Source organism: Homalodisca vitripennis, chromosome 4 (genome assembly GCF_021130785.1).
Source record: "Homalodisca vitripennis isolate AUS2020 chromosome 4, UT_GWSS_2.1, whole genome shotgun sequence".
Classification (NCBI taxonomy): Eukaryota; Metazoa; Arthropoda; class Insecta; order Hemiptera; family Cicadellidae; genus Homalodisca; species Homalodisca vitripennis.
In genome coordinates, this window is record NC_060210.1 from 63,938,494 (window position 1) to 63,958,498 (window position 20,005).

General features: G+C 31.2%; 1 protein-coding gene across 4 annotated transcripts in view; it reads left to right on the forward strand.

Annotated features, from left to right (window-relative positions):
• Positions 1 to 20,005, forward strand: part of LOC124359402 (inositol polyphosphate-5-phosphatase A) — a 186,858-nt gene that overhangs the window by 159,156 nt on the left and 7,697 nt on the right. For 2 of the 4 annotated variants that reach the window (XM_046812114.1, XM_046812115.1), the window contains 4 exons: positions 194 to 271; positions 1,603 to 1,788; positions 3,114 to 3,179; positions 4,424 to 10,274. In XM_046812114.1, coding sequence (XP_046668070.1) covers positions 194 to 271; positions 1,603 to 1,788; positions 3,114 to 3,179; positions 4,424 to 5,377 — 1,284 coding nt within the window. In that variant the 3' untranslated portion in view covers positions 5,378 to 10,274. Of the gene's footprint in view, positions 1 to 193; positions 272 to 1,602; positions 1,789 to 3,113; positions 3,180 to 3,576; positions 3,609 to 4,423; positions 10,275 to 20,005 lie in introns of those variants that run through there. The other 2 variants (XM_046812117.1, XM_046812116.1) reach the window with 2 other exon arrangements.

A 20,005-nucleotide genomic window follows, 5' to 3' on the forward strand; every position in this document is an offset into this window, starting at 1 on the left:
AATTAATTAGCCTTATTTTTGCTGAATTCTTTTTTAATAACTTTGTATGTAATAAATAATCATTCTAGGTTTTGTATTATTTTTTTATCTTTGCAAAAATCAATCATGTATTATTTAATTAAAATTCAAGTACATTGATAGCAATAAAATATTGTTGAGTTTAATTTGAGTCTAAATAATTACATTTTTTTAGGTTATCTTAACTCTGGGAAAGAAAGAATTCAGTCATTGTGATCATCAAAATCTGTTTATTGAAAACGCTGGTGAATGGGTAAGTAAGTTATCAGTTTTTGTAAGTATATAATATGTAATGATTGGAATTAAGATAATATTTTCTAACCAACTGTCTACCATAATGTCAAATTTTCAGCTTCATAAATGAAAAACCGTCCCAACTTCAGAAATAAGTTTTGTATTTTCAAAGGTGGAGTATTCGATTTGAGATTACTCGGCTTTAGAATAGTACTAAACAAAACATAACACTAGGTTTCCCTCCCCTAGCCATTCTCTGTATGCTTCAATTGGTAAATTAATTACTTTATCTCTCCCCTGCACTTCTCTGCCAGGTGGTTATTTTCTTTGTAATACTCCTAGATAAAACACATAGCTGGTTGGCTTGTTAGCCTCAGTGGCAATACTCAATTAATCTCTAAAACAATACGTATTTTTCTCTAATTTAATTATTCTTTTCAATGAAAGAACCAATAATACCATGAATTCAGTGAACAACAAATTAAACCAATATCAAAATTAACACAAACAAATAAATAATTAAATGGTTTTCAAAGATTCTTACGCCTTTCCTGTAAATTTAACCAGATCCTCGAGCATGTACCCCATCCGTGATGCCTCACTCATTTTATTTTTAGTTTCATATTAGGTTCCTTCCGTTTAAGAACATTCAATGTCAGATAGTGCTCTCTGTTTACAATTGCTGTTACATAGGGTAGGTAACCACCTAACCACCTTAACAGCTTCTTTGTTAATATTGCTGACATCACCCTAAAACAACAACAAATATCAAATGACAACATAGTATATAATCCACTTTACAATATAGAAACCATAATGACAGAGATGACCTTGACCACAGTAAAGGAGATTAAACAAACAATCCACTCACTAGCAAGTAAAACCTCCACTGGGTTGGACGAAATGTCTTTTAAATGTGATATACATTCTAATCGTACAATTTTCTTCATTATTTATACAGGATACTATATCAATTTATTTATTACAACTTAACAAATTTCATATCATTATATATATATATATATATATATATATATATATATATATATATATATATATTAATTAGTTGTATAAATTATAAGTATTACAATTATATAATTGTAACCACTGCTGCAGTCATATAATCAGGGATTTATTTGGGTTTACTTGGAGCTAGTTACAAGAATTAATTGGCTCTGAACAGTTTCTAACTGTTTGTAACCAACTGTATTGCATAATCAAGCATGTTATGTGTAAATTACTTTACTGCCTTAATAAACATAACAGTTTCCATCCATTTTCTTGGCACTTTCTGTCTTCCCATCTATCAAAAGTGATGAAACCCACATATAATGCATACTTTATTTACAGCTGAGAGAGTTTGACAAGGAGCTGGAATACTTTTCGGGTCAGCTGTTTGAGTTCCCGATCCACTTCCCACCCAGTTATCCCTACGAAGAGGATACCAGGGTGGGCCACCAGTACATGCAGACCCGCTGTCCGGCGTGGTGTGACCGGGTGGTCCTCAGCGAGACAGCGCGCATGCTGGTATACAAGGTACTCAGTAATGTTATGTGATCCATTTGTCAGAATTTTGTTTTGTGGTTGGCACAAAAATCTCTTTCACAAAAATTGACCTCATGGCCTGAGAACCTTGACTGATGTATAAGGGAGCAAAGTATCTGGCACATAGCCATTTGAGGAATCTGTATGTTGTATAGAAACCAGACTTGTATATTAAAACTATGTTAATATGAATATATTTTTATTCAGATCTTGCAAATAATGGAATTTTCTGTCAAATAAAGTAGTTTATTATTAGACTTAATATCAAATAATTGATTAATACTAGGCGCTTTAGTAACCATTTAAAATGGTCACCCTGCTGGAACACATCGCAAATCTTTTTTAAAAATTGCAAATAATATATACCCACCCAAATTATGGATTAATTTGGCTGTAATACAGTATAATAAATGGCCACCACCACAATTGAATTATCAATTTTCATGATTATATAAACCACCATATGAACCATATCTCTGTATAATGTATAAACTATAACATATAAACCACCACTTTATTAGGTATATCAAATATCTAAAATATTTATTATTCAATGATGAATATTAAACTATCTACACTAATGTGTATTTATTTACAAACAAAACAGTATAACATTTAGTTTTACTATTTTGAAGAATAAACTTGTGATAGCTTTGTGACACAAATGATATATGTAGATCGCTATTCCACTTGCAGCCATCTCTCAAATACAATACAAATGGTTTTACTTTATTTTAAATAATTTCGAACAATATTTTTATTCAGTACATTAAAAAGAGCTGGCTATACTTAATTTTATATAACTATAATTAGAATGTTTTTTTGTGTTTGATAGTTTAATCTAATCAATAATTTGGTAACCTGATTTCATTGTGGTGGTAGCCGCTTACTATGCTGCAGCCTAAATTTCTGGTCAGGCAATGTAGATTATTGTATTAATGTAAAAAATTGTAAATACTTTCTGAAAAATGTTTCAAACTTCAATATCCTCATCCATTTATGTAGAGTAAGTTACATTTTTAAATCGTAAATATACAAAAGACCTTATATGGAAAACAATATGTATTTAGTTTTGTGAGTAGTAAATCTCTATTAGGAATACACAGCAGTTAAATCGAGAGACTGCTGAACACTGAGTGGTTTTGTTTGTTTACAGTAGCTTTCAATAATGTGTCTCTACAGAAATCCCCCTTTATAAATTGTTGGTGTGTCAGATTATCGACAGTCTACTGTATATATAAAGGTAATATAAGAATCAAAAAATGTTATGTTATCTTACAAGCAATGATATTTAAACACATTTTTTTACTTTGCAGATTGACGAAGAAGGCAGCATAGAGTATGGTTCCATCGGAGAAAATACGTGTATGGGAGACCATAAGGTTTGTGTTACATTAATACTAGTGAAAGAAACCATTTATCTTTACTTCGTTTTTTCAAATAATATAAGGTACATAGCAAAATATATGCAATCTATATAAAACATTCATTTAAATTAAAAGTTAATAATTTTCAGCAACTCAACTAATTTTATAAAAATGTTTAAACAATTACATAAACATTGTTTTGTAGCAGTAACATTATCTTTACGTCACTACTATTACACAGAAAATAATTACTATGTTTTTATATTCATCCAGTTCAAGTGAGGTCCACAAGAAAAAAAAAAAACAAAGCATTGCAATGAAAATGCTAAACACCATTTTTAAGTAATGCTTAAAAAACTAATGTGCAAAAAAATAAAAAATAAAATTGACATTATCATGGTGGCGCATGCAGCCGGTGTTCCTGCTGCTAACGTTGGCGCTGGGGTGAGTGGAGTAGCCCAGCATGAGTCATTCATGTAGTGTCATCATTCAGTCATTCACTCATTCATCTGTAGTCAGCCCCTATACCACTCACTGTCCACTGCTCTCAGCATACCATTCTTATATACCAGTCCATATTAGTTCCACCTTTTGAATTTGTACATCATACACTTCAGTAAACAAAAGAATCATTTTGGAAAATTTTTCAGAGAGTGAAAATGCTTACAAGAAAGGGGCATTAGGTAATTTTTGTTGTTTTACAATCTTTTGAATATTTATATTACAATATAGTCTTATTAGTAATTACTCTTTACTACAATCCTCTTACCATAATTTTTCCTTCCGACTTTAATTTAAACTTTATTTAGTTCGCCTTAAAGGTATCATCATGAATTTTAAATTATGTATAATTTTTTACTTACTTTCAAATGGTATTTTGGTTGAGCATTAAAGATTAGGCTAAGTTTATGTTTAATTTAAATTGATAAAAAAATTATTTTTAAGTTTGTTGAAATGTAATTTAATATTTATGTTTATTTATTTATGAATGTTAGTGCTACCTGGGGCTACGGGTTAAGTATTCTGTTATTTTCCTATATAATTGTTATTAGTACCCTTTTACAATTAGGTTCTGTCATTTTTTTCAAAAATTTAAACTAAACTTTGAAATATAGTTGGTTAAAACCACAAATAATATATTTGAAATAATTAGTAACGCTCAGTCTCCCGAAGAAATGATTTTATTTTTCGTCACAGTTGTTAGTTGTAAGCTGGGCTCAAGTATACAGCATGATTGACTGTAATTATTGTGTTCACAGCCCGTGTTCCTGCGTCTAAGCATTGTGGGCGAGGCAGGTAGGGTGGTGTGTTGTGAGCCTGTGTCACTCTCGTTGTCTCTGCATGCCCCCCCATCCTTGGTGGAACTGGTGCCTGCAGACCAGCCTAGTCTCGTAGCCAAGCTGCTAGAGCGCAGGGATTCATCAAATAGTATCACACTGAGGGGTTCTGACAATTCCATTGTTGACGAGTCATCTCAAAATGAGATCAAAGATAAGAGAGAGAAACTGAGTTTCAGCAGGTTGAGTTCGGAGGGAAATATCGGTGTGGAGTTCATTCCATCAAAAACACATGTTTTCAAATTCATAGAGGCTCACCCCGTGGCGGAAACTGAGGAGCCGAAGTGTTATGACAGGTACGTGGTGAAGCGAGTACAATCGGCCTCATTTGTGGAAGTTCCACGAGTCGGAATGTTGCGACAGGGTGGTTGTCGGTGTATGAGTGAGTCACAGAGCTGGCGAGCTCGTTCCGTGTCCATTTCAAGTAGAACTAACAATTGGAGGAGTAACTCTCGAGTTCGTCTTATTTCGGATCCAAATCTACAAAACTCACTGCTCCGGCTCCAAAGCCACCACAGTTCATCAGATGAGGACTGGTTCGAAGAGGTCAGCAATGATGAAAATGTCAATGAATCCTTTGAGTTAAACAAACGCCATATTGAACCGACCAAGCCTGATAACCTCATTTTCCAGGAAATATCTCTTGAGGAACCTTATGAGCCTATCCAGAGCGTAGAGGATATCTCTATAGGCACTGTTGTCGTCGATTTAAAGACCGGGTTGAAGTGCAATAAATGTTGTCCGATTCGGTGCAGGAAAAAACATAAACTGACTAAAAGTCAGAGAAATAGTCGTAAGTCAAACGTTTCCAGAAACAAAGACAGTCTGGAAAATATTCCAACAGAGCACCATAATAACTGTTGCTCAATCTCTTGACCAAACAAATCTCAAACAATCAAAAACAATAGTGATACTTAGTAGTAGGTATTTGTATATGACACACCAAACATTAATATGATAGTTTTTTTGTCAACCCAGCTTAGTAAAACAACCTTAAAATAGCCACTTAACAACAAATGCCAAATTTTTGTCTGAAAACACAACTTTTTCATTTTTCTTGTGTCTACTCTTTTTATTGGTAAGTAGTCAGACATTTCCTCATCGCCATAAGTGATGATACTTTTTCTTATACATGGAACCCACTTTCACATTGTATCCAAAAACAGTTTGAACTTCAGTTTATAAAAATTTTAAAGTTGTGCTAAATAAGTCAATCACTGATTGAATTTTTAATTTGTGCGCAATATTGAAATCCACATTCATTTTAAACAATAAATCTAAACAAACCAGCAGCAGTATGAACTTCTAACAGCACATCTTTTCTCTCTCTCCCCAAGGGATTATAATTAGTCCTGCATTTAAAGGTCTTTTGCACTCTTCATTCTGTTTATCAAGCCTAAGGCATTTGCATGAACCAATTAGATTTATAGGTTCCTGTTTCATCCATTGGACTCGGTAAATAGGCACTTTTTCTTTGCACAGATCCAGCCAAATATATTCCACTGCTTCTCCACAGAGTCCGCATTCATCAATGTGACTCAAACCGATCTTCATTTGGTGCTTTCAAAGAGGGAAGGATTTTACTCATGTTAGCATTCTTAATGCCAGCCATTCTAAGAGACTAGTCCATCGTTTTCGAGTTAAGTCAGATAAAAATGTTTGATTGTCTAAGCCTTGAGGTCATTCATTATTTTTCAGATTTGACTTATTTTTACAATCTTCATCCAGAGCATCGTGAGATGTGTACTCTACAGCTCCACTATCATGCTCACGAGCCTTTCTTGGCAAGGGCATCTGCTATTTCATTTGCAAGGATGTCCTGGTGACCTAGCACCCATCTAAGAACTACTATGTTTGTCACTGCAGTTCTTTTACCTGAAAATTTTATACATATCTATATAATAGTAACTATTAAAAACAGGTTAAATTTCATTACCAAATATTCCTTATAGATGTAGGCATCCAGCACCTTTAAAGTAACCTAAATTTAAGATAGTAACATTCAACTCCTTTAGGGTTTATTTTGGATCAGTCATCTGGTAAAAAAACCTTAATTGCCTTAATCTATGCATGGAACACATTGTCTTTTTTCCTAAGTACACTACCATTTAACTCCTGGCGCTATATTCTAATGCTGCCCTTGATCCCTGGTGTGAACCATCAGTTTAATACTTCAGGATACTAATTTAGGGGAAACCCTCCTTTCTTTATTTGCCAGTTGTGTCCCTTCCATTGTATGGAGATACTATAGCATATCAAATCAGTATATCTATATTATGTACACGGATCCATTTTTTGCCATTTTCACATCAATCATCTTTCTGCTCAACAGTTTCATTGCATTTAGTACAGCTGACCTTTTTATTTCCTGTTCCAGTGGTAAAAATTCCAGCATCCAGTGCCATAGTTAGAAAGTATCCACTGGCTCCATTGATACCTTCCTTTGAAGTTGTCTTTGCCTATGTGCTTTGTTCTGTTTAAGTATAGATAACCATTGGTTTTATTATAGTTTTATAGGAGCATTAAATCAATTTTTTTAATTGATTAAATTTTTTATTTAATTTTAATAGTTTAATTCCTATCTATATCCAAATAAATTTAATAAGCCCCTGAAGCTTTTGATTATTTGGATACTATGTTCTCTTTATGAGAATTCCATGTTTTTACCTGTTCATATCTTTCTTTTCAATAAAGGCCACTGCGTGTGATTTTTCTGTGTTGATCCAAAGATCTTCCATAACACACTAGAGCTGTGACTTTCATAGCTGGTTCTGCAAACAGTCTATGGCACTTTGTGTACCCCTGAATTTAAGCACAAGGTTTCAGTATAGAATTATACTTCTATAATGTTAAGCTTTAGTTGAGATAGTCCACCACCACTGTCCATAAAGAAAGAAAAGGATACTGTTGATTAGGGTTAACATGGTATGTCTTGGGAAAACTGTGAATTCCTATGTGTACACTAAAAGAACATTAAATTCCTGTATCATTACATCTACCCGTGTGAAAGTATATTGCTAAATTACTGTGAGAATGATATGTGCTATTTTAAGGTTTTACTGGGTGATTTACCTCTTTATTAACTAGTCATGATATTATCACTTATAGATAGCTGGTTTATAATGTAATGTAAGTTAACTCTGTATATAACTACTGAAATCAACTAAATCAAAGTTAAAAAAGTAGATAAAACAGTCATTTGATCTACGAAATACAAAATTCAGGGATAGATTTTATAAGGTACATTTCATTGAGTTGGTACATGCAAATAGTCAGAAACTCAATCGCTTTAGTGTTTCCTCAGGCTCATTTTTTTACTAAAGAGCTTGATATATTGAAACATAACTTATTTTAATTATTGTATGTTCAAAATACAAAAAAAGTAACTCTAATGAGTTTTTTTAGTAAAACACTTTAATTGTTTAATCGATCCTACAAACTCACTATCTTTCCATTTTATATTGAGCAACAACAATCTGTTTTTCTTACACAAAGTCGTCCAGTTAAGTTAACCCATAATAAAACAACTTTTTGGTGGTGTCAGGTTTGGTAAACAAATCTGTAATCTGTGTTATATTGCATCTGCTATGGAAAGTAGCAAACAAAACAAATATGTTTATTGTATTAAAATATCAGTTGATGGATTTTAATTACTTGATTAGAAAGTTCAAAAAAGAGTTCAAAAAAGTATTTTCAAAAGCTGGGATTTTATAGAAAAAGTAAGTTTTACACAACCTTACGATAGAGGTATACTTGCAACCTACAAAAGTGTATTTGTGATTTTCAAATACTCTAGATAAATATTTGGACTCAGTTATGCATTTGATGAATCTTGAGCTCTTGTGTCCCAGTGGTAACTGTAATGCATTTTCCCTTTCCTTTGTATTGAGTTTTGTTGCATTTGTATTGAGTTTTGTTCATTTAAATTTTGAGATAAATTTTATTTTTATTACTTAACTTGACATTCAGTAGTGAATATTGATTGTAAAGAACTAATTCTTGAACTTAGTTTGTTATTTTCTACCTCCTATTTATTGTTTTAAACACTTATTTATATTTTAATTCACCATATATCGCTTTATAGGACAATTACAGGTATAAGTAGAAAATGAACATAAAATAGTGAAGGGTGACAGTAGTTGAACAGCCACAATGAAGAATTCATTTATTTATAAAATTTATTTTCTTAATAATATAAATACTTATTTTTATTTTTCATAAGAATGAGAAACACCATTTTCTTTTGAGAAACTCTAGTTTAGTTTTCAAATTCAACATTAGTTTCAAAATAACTTTGAAAACTGTTCTAAAAATTTAGCTCCAATTTTTAAAATTGGAAGAAATGAGAAAACCCCCAAAGAATAACTTCTTTGTTGTTTCCTCCATTCTTTGTTTAGCCTTTTTTATTAAATTTATATTTTTCACTCAGTTTCATACACTGCAAACAAAACAAAACATTTTTAAATATAGGTTTGTTTAATTTACATTACTATATTTTAGGTTGGTGTAGCAAAGTTCGTATTTGTATTTTTTGTTTTTTTTTCCAATTAAAGCCGCAAGTTTACACTCTTTTAAAATTGAAAATGGTTAATTTTATTGTATATTGGATGAAGTTTCTTATTTATGAATTATTTTTCTTGAATAAACTAAGTCAAGAGGGGTGTAATCTCATCCAAAATTAGCCGATAACGACTTTATTACAGTTTTTAGTAGTGACAAAGTACTTTAATTAAATCTAAAAGTTACCAATCAATTTAAGAGTCAATAAGTGATTAAGAAATCAGCTCAACAAAACTCGCAAAATTAAACCTATGTACATACTACATTAATGAAAAAATTGAAAATTAATTTATTAGAATTATTTTTTACTTTTAAATTTATTTAATCCATTTCTGTGAGTACCTATAGTATGTATATATTTATTATACTATATTACTCTCCCCTCTTGCAAAATGTACTGTCTTTTGATTAAAACAAATTTGTATCTTTTTTTGAGTTTTGTAGCTATGCTAGCATGTAGAGTAGTTGTTTGTTAAATGTTGTTTTATCTTTGTTATTTACTTTTATTCATGTTTTTGTTTAGTCAGTTTCATGTTCGTACAAGTTATGTAGATGTGGAATCTTCCTATTTTGCCTAACCACTGTGTGGTTTTTACTTTTTAAGACACAAAAATATTGTAGTTAGTAGTGTTTTCTGAATATTTTTCACAATCTAATATGAAATAATATAAAAATGTCAGTGTACAATCAAATTTCTCGTGCTATATAATATTAATAGTTATCTGGTAAGAGAATTGTTTAAGTAACTCAGTGCTGTGATTTATAAACATATGAGTATGAGAATATTGTAATCATATTACATTTTTCATGGATTAATGAACTTGGTAAGTAGACCAGAATCTTGTAAACTGTATGAGAGAAAATAGAAAGTAAACATGGTATTCATTAAAATTGATTAGAGAAAACTGTAAGTTTATTGTTAAGAAATACATCTTTCAAGAAACTTATTTATTTTACACAAAGATTTATACCTTTTGAACAATAAAATTCTTTAATATATAACTGCACAGTGAAAAAATTCCTTATTACAACCATTTTAATACTCTTTTTAATTTGTATCCATCATTTAGCTTAAACTACAGTAGGTTAATCTCTTGTTTCTTATTTTTAATTTATTTTTGTTTTACCTAAACTATTGTGCAATTTTTAACAAGTAATCATTTGCACCATCAAACCTTGTACAAAATATATCACCTTATAATATTTTCAAATATGTTTTCTTTTATTTTTATCCTTGTTATTTACACTATTTTTGATGCTAAATATAGATTTTTCCTTGAAAATGCTAAAAAATAACAATGAATGATTTACTCCTTTTAGTACCTCCTGTAACTGTAGTCTGTTATCGGAGCCTTCATAGCTCACCAACCCATTATTCTATCTCATGGAACAATGATATTTATAAGATATTGCAAAATTACAAAAATGGTGATTTAACTGTTAATTTGATTGAAATATATATCATATGAAGTTAAAGAATAATCAGCCCCAGAAATGATTGTTTATAGAATATACTAAGATTATTCAAATATAAATAAGAATTTTGAATGAAGCTGCACAGAGTGATGTACAGTAGATGCAAGCCAGTGGCAGTGTGGGGGAGTGTGAGGTTATGTGATAACTAGGACCAGTCAACAGAACTCACTTGTGATCTGCTTTATCCAGGCAATGGTAATTCCTAAACCATTGGATCGTGCTGTAAATTAAATATTCCTTTAGGTATTTACATAGTACACAATTTCTACACTGAATAGTGTCTTAATATTAGCCTATATTAAAATATAAAACTGACTATTTTATTCAATAACACATTAAATATATTAATAAAATTAAAGTTGATAGTAATAAAAACTGTCAACAGTAAAAATGTATTAGGACTCAAAACTATAAAATGGAAATATTTTAGTCTCTTTTTAATTCATCTGGTAATTTATTGTAGAAATGGTCAAATATTGAAGTGTTTTGCGATAGAACTCAATTTGGTGTGAAGGTACGGCCAAGTTGTTCCGATGTGTTATGTTGTATTTGTAAACTCCATAGAGTTGGGGTAAACTACCAATTTAAGTTTCACTGATTATAGTTTTATAATTATATGAGTTTTTTTTTCAACCTCTGATCTCACTCCATGACGGCCAGAGAAGTTGCAGGTGCGCAGCGTACGCAGTAGTTGATCATCCATCTTCCCTGCTACAACTTTTGTCACTGCCGAGTTCAAGTAGCTAGTTTTGCAGTCGCATAAACTGCATAGCTGCCTCTATTGATTTTCTCAAAAAATGTGAATTAAACAGTATTATTTTTTCTTGCAAGAAGAAGTGAATAGTGCAGCAGAAATCCATCTGTGAATGTGCTGTGTTTACGGAGAAAACATTTTGAGTGATGGTGTTGTACGGGAGTGGTGTAGAAAGCCCAAAATGTTGATGGACACTCACAAAAATCGCCGAATGGCTTCAAATTTCACATTTCTTGAATTGATCCTTGAATTTGACATTCGGCCATCTTTAAACTTTTAACACAATTCACACACACCATCACTCACATTGTTTTCTCTGTAAACACAGCACATTCTCCAATGGATTTCTGCTGCACTATTCCCTTCTGCTTGCAGGAAATAAATAACACTTCTCAATTTACATTTGGCATGAGAATCAATAGAGGCAGCCATGTTCATGCGACTGCAGTTCAGCACAAACTGACTAATTGAACTCGACAATGACAAATGTTGTACCAGGAAAGATGCACAATCAACTACTGCAAACACAATGCACCTGCCACGTGACTGGCCGTCATGACGTGAGATCGGATGTTGAAAAAAATAACGACCTTCGTACATGGCATACACTGTCTGTATTCATAATTTTACCAAATTTATTTACCAAAGTGCTTGGTTTGAGTTTTAATATAGTCCATATTGCTCTTTTTTTGTATTGTCAAGATTGAATCTTAAATTTTTATTTGTTGTGATGCATTATACTCTGTCCGGAGAGCAGTGGCCTCTGTAGGATTACAGACCGTTGCTGACCCAAGCACACTGATAACTGTAATGGTCAAGAAGCTGCCCTGTGTTCCCAATTTGCATTGATCATTTTTATTAATTCTTAATGAATCTAGTAATTTTTTTATTTATGTAATCTTTATAATAAAATAAAGAAAATTAGTTGTAATGGTCCATAATCTTTCAGGACCTCTGTTCTCTGGACAGAGTATTGTGTAAAACTATAAAAACAAGGATCAAAGTAACACGAGTGAGACAATACTTGAGTGGCATTTGACTTAAATGAACAGTGCCATAATTTATGGGGTGTTTAGTATAGTCAAATAAATCTTAGTATCTATGTTGTATGTAGAACATTGTTACAGCTAATTTAAGTGTCCAAAAGTTGCACAGTGTTCCATGGCTTTTTAAGCGACAGAATGAAGGCTAGAAACGTTTTGTAAAGGCTTCTAAATGTATACCAAAGAGATAGAATGACTTTTTGAGAATTCACACATTGCATTCAAAACTTTGCAGTCAGTATAGGGAGGATTTTATTAGGTTTGATCCATTTGCTTATTAATCCTTGAAAATGGCTTCATGTGTTGTGTCTCGTGCGGCAAACTCACTGGGCTGCGATGGTTTTGTGTGATCCTTCTGGCGGAACTATTCAAGCAGTTATATGTCCCACTAGAGGACAAATTACTCTATCTTTTTGTTAATACCACATTACTGCAATGTTCACTGCTGTTTATAATGGCTTAGGTTAACAATTTATTCATTGAAAAATGTTAAAACATCACTATTTATGTCAATGCAGATTATATGTACAAGTATATTTTTAACGTTGAAAATGTGCAGAATAGCACACCAAGTGTCACAGTTTGGTGAAATTTTTAGGTTAAACCTAATAATGCAAATTTATTTTTATTTATGTAATGAAAACAATAATAAAAGAATAATAATAAAATAAATGTTCATATAATTTTAGATAGTTATTTCCTTTGATATATTTTAAATGTAACCTTTAAAAAATGGTAAGTAGCAGTGGCCAGGTGGCTGACTTACATATCAGTGACAGCTGAATATCTCCCGCAGTTGGGAATAGATGTGTCTGTGAAATTTCCCTTGTTAAAGGGTTAACAACACAACAAGATAGAAACTGTGATTACATTCATGAGATTAGGACCCTGAACAGCTGAATTATTATTGTTACTATTGATTCTTGAGCTTTGTAATTTCATTTATTACAAGTTCAGAGATGCACTTGGTTGAAATTTGACATTATTCGTCATGAAATTGTTTCGTGATTAGTCCAAACATGTCATACCCTGAACAAACAAAAGTGAGAGTGAAGATGTCCAAGGATACAACAGAATTTCTCAACAATATCTTGAACAAATATGACAGATGGTAAAAAATTACGCTTTTTTTGAAGGGGGCTGATGATGTGAGGTAAGCCTGAGGTGATGATTTTCCTTGAACTAGATCAGTTTAAGTTGTGTTCATGCCTGGATATGAGAAACATAGAACACTGTGTTTAAAGTTTACCTTGAAAATCACAATTAAGATGAGCATAATCTTTCTTACATTGTCATTCATTTGCTTAATTTATTTCTATATTCTTTCTTTTATTTAATTCATTGTACAACACAGATTTAAGCACACTAATCACCATAATAATAGAAAAAAGATTTATCAATGTATTCTAATATGAGATATTTTTACAGAACATTCATATTTTTATTTTATTCTTCAAGTGTGATGATTTTTATGTTTACATTAAATAAACAATTGTGCGGTATACAAAACAAAGCAAACAGATGTGTGCAAAAGATACAGATTTGTTGAAATACAAAGTTTAGCAACATTCTACTCACTAACATGTATTATTATTCACAGCTTTTATTATTACTAAAAGAAGCTTACATCATTCGCTCATTATGAATGTTCTTATGTTTCACAGGTTCTCTGTAAAGGTAATATCTCATTAAATGTACTAGTACACTAATAATTTAATCTGTATCAACCCTTAACTAGTACAACAGTCTTTTAGAGTAACAATTTAACAGCTCCATATTCAGGGTATATATGGGTTAAGCACAATCAGGGAATATTGATACTGTGCAAAGCAAACAATAATGATCAAATTTGTACCAGGTCTGTTGGACTATTGGATTCGATGTTTTATGTAGTTCAGTGCTTCTAACTTCTGCTAACAGCCTAGCTCAAAAACTTACAGATACCCCGAATGTCATCTAAATTTTATAAAAAATCAGGGGCTTAATACAACACAGTAGAAGTTGAAAACTCCTAGCTGTACTTTAGTATTATACAGAAGCCACTCTGTCCCTATCTACTACTTATTGTTCCACAATATAAAGAGATAAATAGGATTATAAATTAAAAAACTTACAGTTAACTTTACGAGCGCTTAAGTGATCTGAGCTTGTCTCGATGAATGTTTTTCTTCTTACACCAGAAGTTCAGGGCCACTAATGGCCAGGGGCTTTTCCAATTGGTACTTTTCCGATGTTATATGATCTGGCATGTGATCTGAAGTCGGGAAAGAAATGAAAATGAAATTAAATGAAAAATGCTATAATTAAGGAGGGGGAGTTAGGGTTATCAGACCCTCTCTACCAATCAATCTCATATTATATACAGTAAATTTACAGTAGTTAAATACAAATTCGATAAATTATTAAATTATAATTTAAATATAAAATAACAAAATTTTTTAACCTACACAAAATTAAATGACCTTAAAGTAAAAATCTACATAATATTAAAGTGAATTTCAAACTTAAAATATAAAAGAAAAATATATATAACTTGTAATTAATACAAGTAAAATTCAAAATGAAGAACAAGAAGACATTCAATCACTCTAACACACCCTCTGACCACATGACCGCAACAAGCAGCACCACCCGTCACCCCCACAGGCCCCCCAGCAGCAAGCCCCTAACCCTCGTCCCGAAGCGTGCACGGTCCTCAATATATATAATATCATCGGGAAGAGCGTTCCAAAGACAACAAGCTTCAACAGTGAAGGACCTATTAAAAAATAATTATCGATGGATTGGAATTGATAACAATGTAGCTCCCCTTTTTGTAGGTCGTTCACTAATATCAGATATAAAGTTGAAAGTACCGTTCGGAAATGCCCCTGGCCATCAGTGCGGGCTTCAGCGACCCCACACTTCTGGCGTAAAAAGAAAAATATTCATCGAGACAAGCTCAGATCACTTGAGCACTCGTAAAGGTTAACTTTAACTTTGCTACTACTAGTAACATATTTATGGTAGCCTAATCTAAATTACGAAGCAAAACATGTAATTTTGTATAATGCAAAAAACTTTGGGTAGTTCTTTTTGTTGCATGAAAAATTAAACCATAATCTCCCTATCCTTCAGCGCTCCTGAGCAGCCATTAAGGCAATATTATTTCTCTTTGCCGCTTGTGATCATAATCAAACTACTATTCAAATCTGTGTTTCAACATCAATTAAATCTTAGACAAAGTTAAACGTTCTGTAAAACTTTTTGTCTGAACTATTTTCAGTAAAGGAAGAGTGAAAGGTATGAAATTGCAATATAATGTAAGTCATTGATCCACTGTATAAAGGAAAATTAGGACAAGAAATAATAATTTAGTAACTTAAAAATACCAGAAGTGTTGATTTTTTATTTGAAAGAGTAACTTTCCTGATAATGTTATTAATTTAACACTTTCAATTATAACCCAAAATATGAGTATAACACCCGAAATCCCAAACTTTTTTATTTAGCTAATTGTATTCATTTAGCATCACAAGTACTGGATATTATCAATTTTATAAATAAGTATTGTTTTTATATATAAAAGTACTGTGGGACCATCATCGGTACTAACAGCGTTGATATATCCCATATAGACCAAATACTGGCATTGAAATTATTGGTAAAATATCTATTGGTGTTTGTATAGTAACAATACTGCTAAATAAATTAAATTTTGTTGATAAATGTAAACTGTAGAGTATAAGTAAAAACCGGGCTAAGTGCCAAAAATTAAGAAATTGAGTTTAGTATCAAAATGTGTGCTATAAGCCAACCCCAATACAGTATAAACCGGGCTATGTCGAGAAAAATCAATAATTCGTTCAAATCCTTGCCGCTAGAATGCGCATGGGCTATGTTCAAGGGTGACATCAGTAAAAACCGAGTCAAGTGCCATGCGCAACACACGCCAGACTACACGTGTTTTGCAGGTTATGTTTGTTGCCACAGGCATTCTAACCACTGTATGAGGAGTGTGTGTTACCGCTTTACATTGTGATTAGATTGAGTTTGTGTTATCCATAATGAATGTGCCTTTAGTATTACCGAAGTGTAAGAGACGAGCAAAGGGTGAAGCATCTTGTTTGTTGAAAGGAGTCTTGAACAAAATAACCCACAAAAAAGTTGATTGTTTGGAGCCACAACTGTGGGGGACAAAAAAAATGTTGCTGTTTTTATGGAATTATTTAGTTTGTCGTGGTATCTTTGATGAAATTGAACATAAATATCTTGTGTCAGGCCATTCATACCTTTCTTGTGATTGAGACTTTGCGCTCATCGAGAAAAAAAGAGAGTAAGTAGGTGTGAAGTCTCACTAGACATAGTTCAAATTCTTGTAAGTGCCTCCCACAAAAAGCAATTTTTTCCACACTTATGGATGAAGATGACTTTTTTTTATTTTAAGGAAAGTAGTAACAATTGTCTGAATACAAAGAAATTGGAAATGTCCAAAGTCCAATGGCTAAAAATTGCAAGAACAAAACCAAGTATAGTATTTGTGAAAAAATCATGGACTGATATTGAAACTTGGCTCGGAATAAATGTGTTCAAAAAGGGGGTTAAGGAAGAGGACATCTTGCAAAACCTATCCACTTTGCAAACAATAAACCGATTAACTAAAGAAAAAAAAGAAGACCTGAAAAAGATGATACCTTACCTCAAAGAAGAGAACAAAGGCTTTTATAATAATTTAACTGCATAAAAGTTTCAGTGTTCCTGCCTGTTAACTTAAGTTTAGTGTATAATATACTATCGAGTATTTGAGTAAAAGTTTAAATAATTAAATAGGTATAACATTATAATTGTTTGTCTTTTTAACCTGTATTATTTTTTAACTACATGTTTGCTTACTCTTTCATTTTTATGTATTTTTAGTAACATTTGTTTGGTACTTAGCCCTCTTTTTACATCAGCAAGTTGTGACATAGCCCGAAGTAAATGTGGCACTTAGCCCGGTGTTTACCTCAGTAAGTTGTGACATACCCCTTTTCAAAAAAAGTTGAATTCAATATTTTTTTCTTTACTGTTCCCATGGTATATAATGCATTCTTCCACTGATACTATTTAGTAGTGATGCATATTTTTTATTTAATATATTACAGTTAAAAAATATTTAATTATGATAGTTATATGCAGTTTTCATCGATTATCTCAAAAGTAACTTTTTGGCACTTAGCCCGGTTTTTACTTATACTCTACAACTATGACGCCACCTTATGTATGTTATGATCAGTGCTACTAGAAATGTAAATACCTTACATTAATACTCTAACGACTAATTTCTAAATTCAGAAACATTTTGGTATTATTTATTATTTAAATAAATACCTTTTATAACAATGAGTAAAATCTATTACATAATCAAAAACATCTATGACTTAAAAATTTTATGAATGAACATGACACTATAGTGACATTGTCAGTACTAGGGGTGTAACATGCGCAAGGCGTCACTATGACTGAATGAGTTAAGAATATAAATTATATTAGAAAATTGGTACATTTTAAATAAATTTTCTAATGATAACAAGATCATACCGTCACACACACACTGTTTGTTGAAATTATAAATTTTCATAAAGAAAAGGATTATTAAACTTAATGGCAGATATAATATTCTATTAGAAGGATTAGCTAAACTAATTTAGGATATATTTTAAATTGAGATTTAGATGTACTAAATTTTTTTAATGTTATATATTTATTTGATAGAATTGATTATCTATCTCAGTTTTTGTACTGTAACAGATTGGTATGTACCGTATTCTAACTTATACTGCACATGTACTTTATTAAAATTTAAAATATGTTTGTTTTTCAATAGATCAGACTTCCAGAAATGAGACACCTAATATCAAATAAATCTAATATATCATGAAATCTTTAACCAAAAGTGATACAGAGTGATAAATGGCTTGTTTGTTTTTCAATAGATCAGACTTCCAGAAATGAGACACCTAATATCAAATAAATCTAATATATCATGAAATCTTTAACCAAAAGTGATACAGAGTGATAAATGGCTTGTTTGTTCTTCAATAGATCAGACTTCCAGAAATGAGACACCTAATATCAAATAAATCTAATATATCATGAAATCTTTAACCAAAAGTGATACAGAGTGATAAATGGCTTGTTTGTTCTTCAATAGATCAGACTTCCAGAAATGAGACACCTAATATCAAATAAATCTAATATATCATGAAATCTTTAACCAAAAGTGATACAGAGTGATAAATGGCTTGTTTGTTCTTCAATAGATCAGACTTCCAGAAATGAGACACCTAATATCAAATAAATCTAATATATCATGAAATCTTTAACCAAAAGTGATACAGAGTGATAAATGGCTTGTTTGTTTTTCAATAGATCAGACTTCCAGAAATGAGACACCTAATATCAAATAAATCTAATATATCATGAAATCTTTAACCAAAAGTGATACAGAGTGATAAATGGCTTGTTTGTTCTTCAATAGATCAGACTTCCAGAAATGAGACACCTAATATCAAATAAATCTAATATATCATGAAATCTTTAACCAAAAGTGATACAGAGTGATAAATGGCTTGTTTGTTTTTCAATAGATCAGACTTCCAGAAATGAGACACCTAATATCAAATAAATCTAATATATCATGAAATCTTTAACCAAAAGTGATACAGAGTGATAAATGGCTTGTTTGTTTTTCAATAGATCAGACTTCCAGAAATGAGACACCTAATATCAAATAAATCTAATATATCATGAAATCTTTAACCAAAAGTGATACAGAGTGATAAATGGCTTGTTTGTTCTTCAATAGATCAGACTTCCAGAAATGAGACACCTAATATCAAATAAATCTAATATATCATGAAATCTTTAACCAAAAGTGATACAGAGTGATAAATGGCTTGTTTGTTTTTCAATAGATCAGACTTCCAGAAATGAGACACCTAATATCAAATAAATCTAATATATCATGAAATCTTTAACCAAAAGTGATACAGAGTGATAAATGGCTTGTTTGTTCTTCAGTCACTCGATAAACTAAAATAAAAATCACCTGGTTCTCTAAAACTTTTAATAATTTTGAAATATAACTGAAAATCTTATTGTCTGTTAATCTTAAATTAGCGCAAAATCTGAAATAAAAATATGAAACTTGAAAATGAATTCAGTATGCATGCTTCAAGCTCATGTTAATTGTATATCCTTATAATATGTTTATACTTGATTATGTATGTAAATTACCTTTCAATAAATAATACAAACTATTAAGATCACTTTCATGAAGTGTCTATAAATGAAACTCAAGGCACCACACATTACTCAATTAAAATTAAATGTTCCCATATGGATTAAGTCCATTTAGTCATAGTAATTTAAAATTTCTAACATTGACTAAAAGTCTTTAAACAGATAAAATTATCTCAGTAAAAATTATTACTCTCTTGTTCTCTTTTAAATTTCAAGAATTAATGTACGTACTATCAAATGGAGGCTCCGAATCTATAAATAAAAACAGAATATTTTTAAATCAGACAATTTTATAAGGGTCCAATAATTTTTATTTTAAAATTAAACCACATTATAAGACCGAAAACATACATGTAAAGACTTTGCTGAAATAGAAAGTCAAAGAGGGTAAATCTTATTTACAGTTGT